At 38.7% G+C, this 11,375-nt stretch overlaps 1 protein-coding gene across 1 annotated transcript in view; it reads left to right on the top strand.

Moving 5' to 3' along the window:
* The first annotated feature begins 563 nt into the window (after positions 1-563).
* The window catches only part of cubn (cubilin (intrinsic factor-cobalamin receptor)), a 63,597-nt gene continuing 52,785 nt past the window's right edge, over positions 564-11,375 (top strand). The window contains exons 1-10 of the mRNA XM_041814316.1: positions 564-739; positions 879-1,008; positions 4,754-4,849; positions 5,033-5,071; positions 5,160-5,261; positions 5,731-5,834; positions 7,394-7,520; positions 7,953-8,121; positions 9,839-9,970; positions 10,052-10,147. Coding sequence (XP_041670250.1) covers positions 618-739; positions 879-1,008; positions 4,754-4,849; positions 5,033-5,071; positions 5,160-5,261; positions 5,731-5,834; positions 7,394-7,520; positions 7,953-8,121; positions 9,839-9,970; positions 10,052-10,147 — 1,117 coding nt within the window. The 5' untranslated portion in view covers positions 564-617. The remainder of the gene's footprint in view (positions 740-878; positions 1,009-4,753; positions 4,850-5,032; positions 5,072-5,159; positions 5,262-5,730; positions 5,835-7,393; positions 7,521-7,952; positions 8,122-9,838; positions 9,971-10,051; positions 10,148-11,375) is intronic.

Genomic DNA, 11,375 nt, shown 5'->3' with positions numbered 1-11,375 from the left:
GTCACACAAGGTCATTGCAGCATGTCCAGGCTGTTCTCAGAGGCTGTATCAAAGCACATTCATGGAAAATTGACTGGAAGGGAAAAATGTGGTAAGAAAAAGGGCACAAGCAACATGGATGAGTTCAGCCTTCAAAGTTGTCAAAAAAAGCAGATTCAAGAACTTAGGGGAGCTTCACAAGGAGTGGACTGAGACTGGAGTCAGTGGATTAAGAGCCACCAAACAAAGGCAGGTCCAGGAAATGGACTCTTAATATAAATATATGTGTGTGTCATTTGCTCCTGCTGATAGGATTAAATGATGCTGATATGATTATGATAATCTTCAGATGTCATTTAGGAACCAGATCTTTGGATTTAAAAAGAATAGAGGCAAAGCCATGTGCTGTGGTATCAACAAAGTGCACATAGACACACATTTATACTAAGCTGGTTACTCATCTACATTTGTCATGTGAGGGACATTCTGACAAAATAATAAAGTTAACCAACTTTGGTAAAATGATGTACTTCATGGTGTTGCTTTAGGTCAAAGTCTTAGCTGAGAGCATTAGAGTATGCAACACATCAGACCCCAGTAAAGGTGCTGAGGCTGATCAGGCAACACATGATTTTTCTATGGCTGTGACACTGCAGTTCTCATGGCTGTTCATCATTCTCTTCTTCTTTTTGGTGGGCCTTCAAGGAGAGCCGAAGGATGCATCACATGAACGAAATAAGAGGGACGCAAGCGATGACCAGTGAGTTGGGTTTTTTCTTTACAAATTCATTAAATATTAGCTTTCTAATAGAATGTGCATTTTTGTAAAAACATGCATTAAACTGATTACTTGGTCATACCTGGGACTGATCTATCTCTGTTTGATGATGACCCTGTAGGCCCCGCATGCTGTCAGATAATGGTCACCTTGTTTTCAAAACTGGTGACAATAAAGAGATCCGCTTCCAGACATCAACATCAGGCCGGGTTAAAGTGAATAATGAAGACCTCACCCAACTTCTAAGTCAGGTAAGATTAAGTTGAGTAAAGCATTGCTCAAAATGAAGATCACAAATAGACCAAATGGGGCGCATTGATGGATTTAAACAGCCGATTTTGACATGTTTTATAGTAACAGCTGAAAGGTGTTAAGTGACTGCACTTTAACCTGGTAAAAGCTGACATTTTACATCATGTGATCAGCAGCAATTCACCATTTAAACAAGTTTTGTTGTGACTTCTGTGTAATGATTGGGCTCATGGTAAAGGAGCATAACATGGAAAGGGTAGGTGGCATTGAAACAGGACTAATGTACAGTCAATAATTATGTTGCACTGGCAAAATGGGCTCATTAATAATCTATAAATTACCAAAATTGTCTGCTTGAGACAAATCTATGTGGTTTAGTTCCACTATCAACGTATCTCCCCTGCACCTTTTGAAAGCAATAATGCATACACAGAAAAGTTCTGTCTAAAAATAATTGTTTCTGGCTGAGTCACATGCTCTTAAACAGAGTTTAAACCATCATGGGGGCTTACTTCAGCTTTAACATTTTGTAATTGAGGTGTATTTTAGTGTCCTATCTTCGAGGTTTAACATCCCTCACCCTTCAAGTAAGGGACGTGTTCAGCAGATGTTAACAGAATCCAAAGAATAAACTAATTATTTCATAGGAGAAAATCTGAATTAATTCATGCAGGTTATCGTCTTATTTAACTTCTTATCACTGTTTGTGTGAAGTGAAAGCCTGCTGCTGCTCACTGTAAATGATTAACAAGTGAGGATCAAACCTAGCAGTTTTTAGAGGACCAAAGATCAGGGTCCGAGGGAATCAAGGTGGGTTGGCCAGACTTTACAGGGCAAAGCAGAAAATCATTCAATCAAATTTATAAAAGCATGTGATTGCACTTCTTTTATCTGTATCTGATGATAACAGATTTTGGTGTCAGCTAAGTCAAAAGTAAACTACAGCACTTTAAAAGTGGATGTTATTTACTTTTTAAGAGTTGTGAACATTACAGAATTGTTTTGGAAATAAGTTGCATTCAGATGATAAAAAATGCTTTTTCTCATACCCTTTGTGAGTCCAACTTGCCTTTTTCTGGTGGGAGCAGTTTTAATGGTCACAAATTCAAGATAAGGTAAATAAAATTATACACAGATTGACATGGGTGTAGCAAAGGGGGCCGGGGGATTACTGATTATCCTGGCCCAGTAGGAAGGGGCCCTTGAGAAGACTGCAATGAAAAGTGTGTTTGGTGTGTTCTTAGTATTTTTTCTTAGTTGATAGTGCCATTATTGAATCAAAAGTGACTAGAATGGACTGAACTCTTTGCATCAAATAGAGTAAAATATAATATTGGGGGGGTCCCATGCTGCAAAATAATGCTGGTTAACTCAGTTTAACTATAGTTAATATATTGCTCATAAATGGGGAAATTATGGTTCAAAAGTATTTAGAATGCATAGATATTTGTAAAAATGAGCAATCCTTAGCTAGGCTCCTGCTGATTGATATCAATCACAATCAGAATTGTATGTCTAAAATTTTAAGTGGTTTATCTATGCTTAAAGCTGTAAATATCAAACAATATGTTTGATGAGAAAATTACGATACAAACTAGGGTTGCAAGATGTTGCCCAAAATGAAAGTCCTGATTTGTTTGCTCAATACTGAGATTATTAATAACAATTTTTAATTTAAAGGGCTATTACCTATTTTTAATTTTGAAAACCCTTATATCCTGTTACTGACCTATTTCCTGACCTTACTCTGCTCTAACATGTTAACCCATGACATCTTAATTAAGGTAAATATGACATGGCAGCAACCCCCAATGCACCAACTGCTGCACTACACATTTTTTTTCTAGAGTTGATTTGATCAAATAGCACTCAGTATTTTAGCTGAATATGACTACTTTGGAAAGGGATTTAGTTAACTACTGAGATATCTTCAGTAAACTGTTCTTCGTTGTACTTTTATTAATTGTTCATATATATATATATGTCTTTTATGTTGTCTTAGGGCTGGTATACATCACTTCCGGTTTAGGAAATACTCTTATTTTGAAAGACAAATGAACTTCCGGCTTATCGCCAGTTTGGTGGTAACTTTACTACGGAGAAAGAAATAGAAAAGTAAAAAGTTCGATCACATTCGGAGCCTACGTAACAGTGAAATCATGAGCGAAGCGGTTCAAACGTAAGTCATGTTGTTTCAGTGTCTCTACTGGTGAATTTTACCTGTAAAGTTGTTAAAGTTACAGAGAAATGAAGAGGCAGAGCACAGGCCGTTGTGTGAAGTGCAGGAAGTGCGCACGTGCACGCTGTTCATGTGCGCGTGCTCTCATATAGACGTGATTCGAGGAGTTAAGGAGAATCAGCAGATTAAAGTATGCAAACAAACGTTGTTATATAACAAAAATATTCAAAAAACCTGGTACATAGCCAAAAGAGATTTAAACACCATACTATTTTAAATATATATGTATTAAATCGACGACCATCAGTATTTCACCGGAACACATTTAAAACGTAAATAATCGCCAAAAAAATATTTGATCGTGGGTAGATCAATACCATAATAATCATTTCGACTAAAACTAATTAACTGTGCAGCAAATTGATCACAAAAAAAAAATTAAGTTATAATCTGATCAGAATCAGCTTTTTTCAAGAGTACCTGGATGCAGCTGAGGACCTCCACCCCATACCGGAAGTAGAAAAGTTGCCGCCATATCTCGTCTTCTAATACCGGAAGTCACTTGAACTGAACGTCTTCTTTGTTTCCTCAGCGTGTCACCGTCATGTTAATATAAGCTGGTCAACCACATAAAGAAGTACAAGTAAACAAAAAATAAGTGGGTTTTCAGACTAACAACCACAGCGTTACATAACATTAATTTTAGTTGATGTATTGATTTATGAATATATATTTTTATATTAAATTTTAAATTAATATGTTATTATATTTTATATTTTATTCTATATAACTCATATATTGATTTATGAACCAAATTCAAGTATCACAGAGCACAGACATAATATGGAACGGGAGATTGGCTGGCTGGCCATACGCCAGTGTCGGAGCAATTGGGAAGGACACCAACTCAGCAATGAAGTGGTAGGCCACGTAAAATGACGGAGCGGGGTCAGCGGATGCTAAGGTGCATAGGTCACCAACTTTCTGCAGAGGCAATCGCTACAAAACTCCAAACTTCATGTGGCCTTCAGATCAGCTCAAGAACAGTGTGTATAGAGCTTCATGGAATGGGTTTCCATGGCCGAGCAGCTGCATCCAAGCCATACATCACCAAGTACAATGCAAAGCGTCGGATGCAGTGGTGTAAAGCATGCCGCCACTGGACTCTAGAGCAATGGAGACACGTTCTCAGGAGTGACGAATCACGCTTCTCCATCTGGCAATCTGATGGACAAGTCTGGGTTTGGCAGTCGCCAGGAGAACGGTACTTGTCTGACTGCAATGTGCCAAGTGTAAAGTTTAGTGGAGGGGGAATTATGGTGTTGGGTTGTGTTTCAGGAGCCAGGCTTGGCCCCTTACTTGCAGTGAAAGCAACTCTGAATGCTTCAGCATACCAAGAGACTTTGGACAATTCCATGCTCCCAACTTTGTGGGAACAGTTTGGGGATGGCCCCTTCCTGTTCCAACATGACTGTGCACCAGTGCACAAAGCAAGGTCCATAAAGACATGGATGAGAGAGTTTTGTATACTGTAGTGTATGTTTTTGATCTCTATCTGATTTCAGATCAAAACAAACAAAGAAGAGATTGATGACATTAAGACTCATGGAGGTGGAGTTCCCCCTGACGTCACCAACAAACTGAATGAGCTTGATACAAAGGTAGGTAAACTATTCCTCAAAATGATTCATTTATATTCAATTTCTTATAGAAAAATAACTTTCCGCTCAGTTATGTGTAGTTCTGAGTTGTCTTCATACTATGAAAGTATCTTATGGTCTATTGTAAATATTAAAAAAAAGTGTTTTCCTGCAGTTTTTTTTTTATATTATTTTATTTTGCAGGTTTCAACACTTGAAAGTAAAGTCACTACACTTGAATCGGTAAGCATGATAACTAAAAATGTTACTTGGGAAGGCTAAAACATGAGAGGATACAATACCTAAGCTCACCTCCACTCATGTTCTCCAGACGGTCCAGAGGGTGTCCTGCAGCAGTAATCCCTGTCAGAATGGAGGAACATGCCTGAATCTACTCAACTCATATCACTGCGTGTGTCCCAAAAATTGGGCTGTGAGTTTCATGTTATTTACTATTTTTTGTCTTTATGCCAGTAATGATTTAGGTATAGCCTTTCAATTGAAATGATCCTAAAATAATTATTATCTTAGTGCATATTTTTGTAAACAAAGAAGTAATGTGTGAACAACATGAGATCATGCATGTGTTAATTTATTTGTTGACACTACACTGTAGCTATCCTGGATGAAATAAATGTCTTTGTAGCATCTTTCTCAGCATTGCAATTTGCAGACAAACCCTGGTTATTCAGGTGACAGGAAAGTTGATGATGTATGAGAACATCTCATTATAAGGAAAATCAAGTTGTAGCTCATCTACGAAGGTTGAAAGTGTTTGTTTTTTTCTGTCTTTTTTAACTTGTTAGATGAGTAAGTAGGAATCAGTTTTCCACCGTTGATTATAAACCAGGTGTCTGTGTTTCTACACTTCCCTCCGCTCTTCCTGTCTTTGTGTGAGTCAGGGTCCTAACTGTGCAACAGATGTGGATGAATGTCAGGTGTATGCAGGAACAGTTCAGGGATGCCAGAATGGAGCAACCTGTATGAACAACCCTGGATCATTCAGGTAAGTATTAATCATCCGGTAACAGTCAGTCATTATGAACTGTAAGCCTTATTAAGGTTTTAGGTTCTTTCCATGTTTTTGCTCAGAATTTTTAACAATGCATTTTGACTTGAAGTCATGGAATTTGGCCATGTACATTGTGTATGTTACCATATTTTTGACAAATAAAATAATCAGTGTAAGTGTCCCTTTAAATATGAGCTCATGTGACTCTCAGGTGGCTGATTAGCTCGAGTCCATGGAGCAGGACGAGACAAACGGTCGGGGAAATTTAGAAAGATAATCACAGGTTTACACAGGGACATCTTTAAAGCATTGAGATATGGACACTACTTGATCAGTCAATCTGTCTTTATTTGTATAGCACTTCTCATGCAAAACAACGTAGTACAAAGTGCTTTAAACACAAACAAAATAAAAAAAAAATAAAAATACATGACTCCACCCCACCCCAGCCTTGTCCTCTCTTCCCCACCCCGTAATCCAAACACAACATTGGCAAGTATATCATAAAGCACTTTGAGTAGTCAGATGACTAGAAAAGCACTAAACAAGCTCAAATCCATATACAAAGTCCATTTTATATCAGGAGTAATGGATTCAGTATGAGCAGGAACTTGTGCCATCTTAAAATTCAAAAGGAAGAAACCCTGGAGGTTAGTGTCAAATGTAAAAATAAAGTAACATAAAATGGAATTTAAAAAATGATAATAAATTAAAATGAAATGAAAACAAAACAAAACAAAAAGATACTTAAATAAGAACAAAAACACCAAAAGTAGCTCAATAAAATTGTTTAAAATAAGTGAAGTGTAAAGTGTGCCCCAAAACAACTCTCCACTGCCTTGATCTCATACTAACACAAAGCTAGAAGCTAAAGATCCCAGAGCCTGAGTGAGGGAGAAGCTAACTGCATGATGCCTACACTTACCAAGCAGCCAGAGCTCGATATTCGGCAACAAGTAACCAAAATAACTGAAATAATTAGGCTTGTGGCACCACATGTGGTAAAGGAAATATTAACTACTGAGACCTTGTTGTTAACATAATTTTCTATGAGGGGCTGTCTCGGTCTAATTTTCACAACTTTGCTGTCACCCGTTTTATATTAAAAAGCATAAAGGAGAGGTCTTGTGTATGCCCTCCCAACTTGGATGGAAGTTCCTCCCTCCTCTCCTGATCCTGCTCTCAGCTACCAGCTGAGAGAGAGCTCAATCCATTAAGCCACATCCATTTCCTGTCAGGGGCGGAGTCAGACAGCTCATTAACATTTAAAGACACAGAAAACACTTGTCCTGAGCGGAGCTGAAACAGAGGGGTTTTTAGACATGCAAAAATCCAATACTGGAGTGTTTTTTTTTTTCAACAAACTTCACAGGCATGTTTTGGGGACATATGATACCAATATAAACTTGTCTTAAAGGGTAATATATATTTAAAATCCTATAGAACTGTACTTGGAGGGAAGTGTGATGAACGATGATCAATCGGTTTTGATAGTCTTGATTAAGACATCTTACTTCCATAAGGGCTTTAACAGTACATCTGTTTCTGTGCAGTTGCAACTGTCCTCCAGAATGGTCCGGGACTCTCTGTAGTGTCCGTTATGATGACTGCAGGAATGCTGGACAGGATCTCTGCGTACATGGAACATGCATTGATGCAGATCGAATCACACCAGGCCAGGTAATTGGTTAATTAACCATAATTTCAAATTAACCCTAAGAGTTATTTTTGCTCCTCGTAACTTTTTGGTTGAATTTTTCAACACCCAGAACAATTTTTTGATACAGTAGACTTAGCATTAAGATAGTTATGCTATATTTAATGGTAATAAAAAACTTTGCAATCATTTGCTATAATTGACTGCCATATTACAGAAGTTACCCCAGTGGCTTTATCCACATCTTCTCAGTTTTAATCAAAGGTAGGAGCCTGACAAAAGTCCTTAGCATTAGAAATCCTAGCAGAAAATTGACCTTTTGTAATATGAGAATGTCATTTTACCTTAACAGGTCGTTTTTGTTTCCCTTTGATCCTCTATTCTGAGCTGTCAGTAGAAGAATGACTTTAGTGTACAATGTTTTCCTAATTTTGACTTCTTTTCATGATTTACAGCCTAAATACCAGTGTATTTGTGAGAGTGGCTGGGAGGCTCCAGCTGGAAACCCGGCCTGTGTGGCTGATGTGGATGAGTGTAACCTCCCTAACAAACCATGTTCCACCAATCCACCTGTTCAGTGCTACAACACCCAGGGTTCCTTCTACTGTGGAGCTTGTCCAGCTGGTAATACTTTGTTTCCCACAGAAGCCTACCTGGCCCTTTTTGCAAGTACAATGATTCAGATTGCTTGCTCAGATGATTATACAGTGCCTAAAAATGTATTCACCCCCTTGGATGGTTTAACCTTTTATTAAATTCATAAATCAGTCATGGTCAATATAATTAGCCTTATTTGACCAAAATAAAAAAGACTCTTTAATGTCAAGTGAAAACAGATTTCTACAAAGTAATATCAATTAAATAAAAAATATAGAAATGTAAAAAATAAGTTACTGCATAAATTTTCACCCCCTTCAAGTCAGTTTTTAATACAGTCGCCTTTGGCTGCAGTCACAGCTCTGAGTCTGTGTAGATAGGTCTAAACAGGCTGGACACTGACATTTTACTCCAGACTTGTTTGCAAAACTGGTTTAAGCTCTGTCAGGTTGCATGGAAATTGGGCATGAGCAGCCCTTTTAAGGTCCAACCACAAGTTCTCTACTGGATTGAGGGCTGGTCTTTGACTCAGCCACTCCAGATTGTCACTTCCACGTAGCTTTCTCTGTATGCTTCAGGCCATTGTCTATCTTATCCCAAGCCATAGTTCTCCTGCAAACTGAATAAGATTGTCCTCCAGGACTTTCCTTTGTTTTGCAGCATCCATCATACTTTGCAAGCCTTCCAGGGAAAACTGCTGAGAAGCATCCCCATGATACTTCCACTGTGCTTCACAGTGAGGATGGTGTGTTTGTGGTGATGTCAGTGTTTGGTGTCTTGTCTGATGGCCAAAAAGCACCATTTTGGTCTCATCAGACCAAAGAACTTTCTTCCTCTTGACCATAGAGTCTCCCACATGCCTTCTGGTGACCTCTAGTCCAGATTGAACCTGAGTTTTCTTAAACAGTGCCTTCTCTTTGCCATTTTCCCATAAAGCTTTGACTAGTGAAGAACCCGGTCAACAGTTGTTGTCTGCAGAGTCTCTCCCATCTCAGCTGCTGAAGCTTGGAACTCCTTCAGAGTAGTCAGAGGTGTCTTGGTGGCCTCTCTCACTGGTCTCCTTCTTGCACGCTCACTCAGTTTGTGAGGACGGTCTGCTCTGTGCCATATTCCCTCCATTTTTTTGATGATAGATTTAACTGAACTCTGGGGATGTTCAGTGCCCTGGAAATGTTTTGGTATCCATCCCCTGACTTGTACTTTTCAATAGCATTTTGAGTTGCTTGGAGTGTTCTTTTGTCTTCATAGTGTAATGGTAGCCAGGAATACTGATTAACCAGTGAGACACATTTACTGCACTCAGGTGATCCCCATTTTATTAAATGTGAGTATACTGGCACCAGCTGGCTGGACCACTTTTAAGTGAGTGAATATTTATGCGGTCAGTAGTTTTACATTTTTTAAAAATTGATATTTCTTTGTACTTAGCTATTAAAGGTTTTATTTGTAAATTTTTTATCTTTTTTTGGCAAAAATGAAATTCTGCTGCAACAGAAATATGCTTATGTGTTCTTTAAGTTTGATTTATATAACTAGTAGTCCTCAACTTTTTCATCTTTTCCCGAATTCCTATCATACTTCCATTGATTATCCTTCTGAATCTTTAGACCCATCCTCTTTCTTCCAAAGGTAAACATGCATCAGTGTCTTCTTTATCTGTGTGATTTACTATTGGCCGTGCACATACATTTAGCCAAGTTATTTCCTAAGTGTATTTTTTCTAACTTATTCTAATTTGTCCTAGGTTGGCAAGGCAATGGCTACAGCTGCCAGGATGTTGATGAATGTTTAACCAACAACGGCGGCTGCTCCACTGCTCCAATGGTGCAATGCATGAACACCATGGGCTCCTTTCACTGTGGCCCATGCCCTCCAGGTAGAGAGAAGAAAAGACGGCAGTGAACGAAATCAAGCTCCAGAATTCTTAATTTATATTATAACACTTGTTTTTGTGCAGGTTATGAGGGGAATGGGAAAACATGTACCCAGATGAATATCTGTGCTACAAACAATGGAGGCTGTCACCCCTTAGCTACTTGTACCTCCAGCGCAGGTAACAAATTCAGATACATTATCATAGTAGATATGATAGCTGTTTAAAACAGTACTTTATATGACAGGGGGGCTCTAAGACAACAATACTGTGCATTGTTTTTTGGAATTAGAACTTAAAGGTTGTCAGTGGCTCTCACTGTGGCGCATGCTCAACATGTAATTGGAGTGACAGTGTGGGGGGAGTTTTAAAAGAACCCCATATCTTGTATGATTGATAAAATAAATACAACAGATGTTCCTGTACTGCTCACAATTGAGTAAACTAATGACTAGGGATGAAAAGATGCACTCAAGTACTGCCTAATCAACAAAAACTTTTGCAATTTGAATTTTGTGTAAACAAGATTTGGATGGGATAGTGGATGGTTGGTGGATGGCCAGCATGTCCCAACAAGGCTGCGACGTCAGCAAGGAGGTGGTGGAGTCAAGTTTTAGGCTGGAATCATGGAGAAAGAGCTGATAGGCTCCTTTAGGGTCCCTGAAGGTGTGAAAATGACCTCAGCAAAATATATTCAGTTTCTTACTGACCACTTTCTTCCATGGTACAAAAAGAAGAACCGTGTCTTTGGTAGCAAAATTATCTTCATGCATGACAATGCACCATCTCATGCTGCAGAGAATACCTCTGTGTCATTGGCTGCTATGGGCATAAAAGGAGAGAAATTCATGGTGTGGCCCCCATCCTCCCCTGACCTCAAACCTATTAAAAGGAACCCTGCATGATCAGACAAGTTTAACTTGATGGATAGATATTTGTATCTCTCAAATTTATATTGAAATAAAAATCTCGCTAAATACCACACATATCTGCATTTTGAGTAAATTTGAGCACATAAACTCACCGGGAGGCCAAAATGTTTCAGTCCACACTGGTAGTGTGACATCAAAGTTCCGTAGCTCTCCCTATGAGCTCCTCACAGACGGTTTTTCTGCTTGCAGCTGTTGCTGACATGAGTTTGCTGCCTGTTGCTTTTATCTCCCTGCTGTCGAAGCTCTGTCATTCCTCCAACATTTTACTCCAGTAAAAGTCTCTACAAGTGACTGATTCAGTGTATAGTGGAAGACTGCTGGGAGCTTTTCAAAATAAAAGCAGTATGTACATACGAACGATGTTTCTCCAAAGAAATGCTAAAGTGGGCTTTTACTTTGAAAAGCACAAACCGGAAGTGCTCTCCTGCTGTGTTTAACTTTACCTGAACCTTGTGGAAACAGAAAGCTTCATAAAG

Source organism: Cheilinus undulatus, linkage group 19, assembly GCF_018320785.1.
Source record: "Cheilinus undulatus linkage group 19, ASM1832078v1, whole genome shotgun sequence".
Classification (NCBI taxonomy): domain Eukaryota; kingdom Metazoa; phylum Chordata; class Actinopteri; order Labriformes; family Labridae; genus Cheilinus; species Cheilinus undulatus.
The sequence above is the reverse complement of the archived record's forward strand: the minus strand, read 5'-3'. Positions and strand labels throughout refer to the sequence as shown.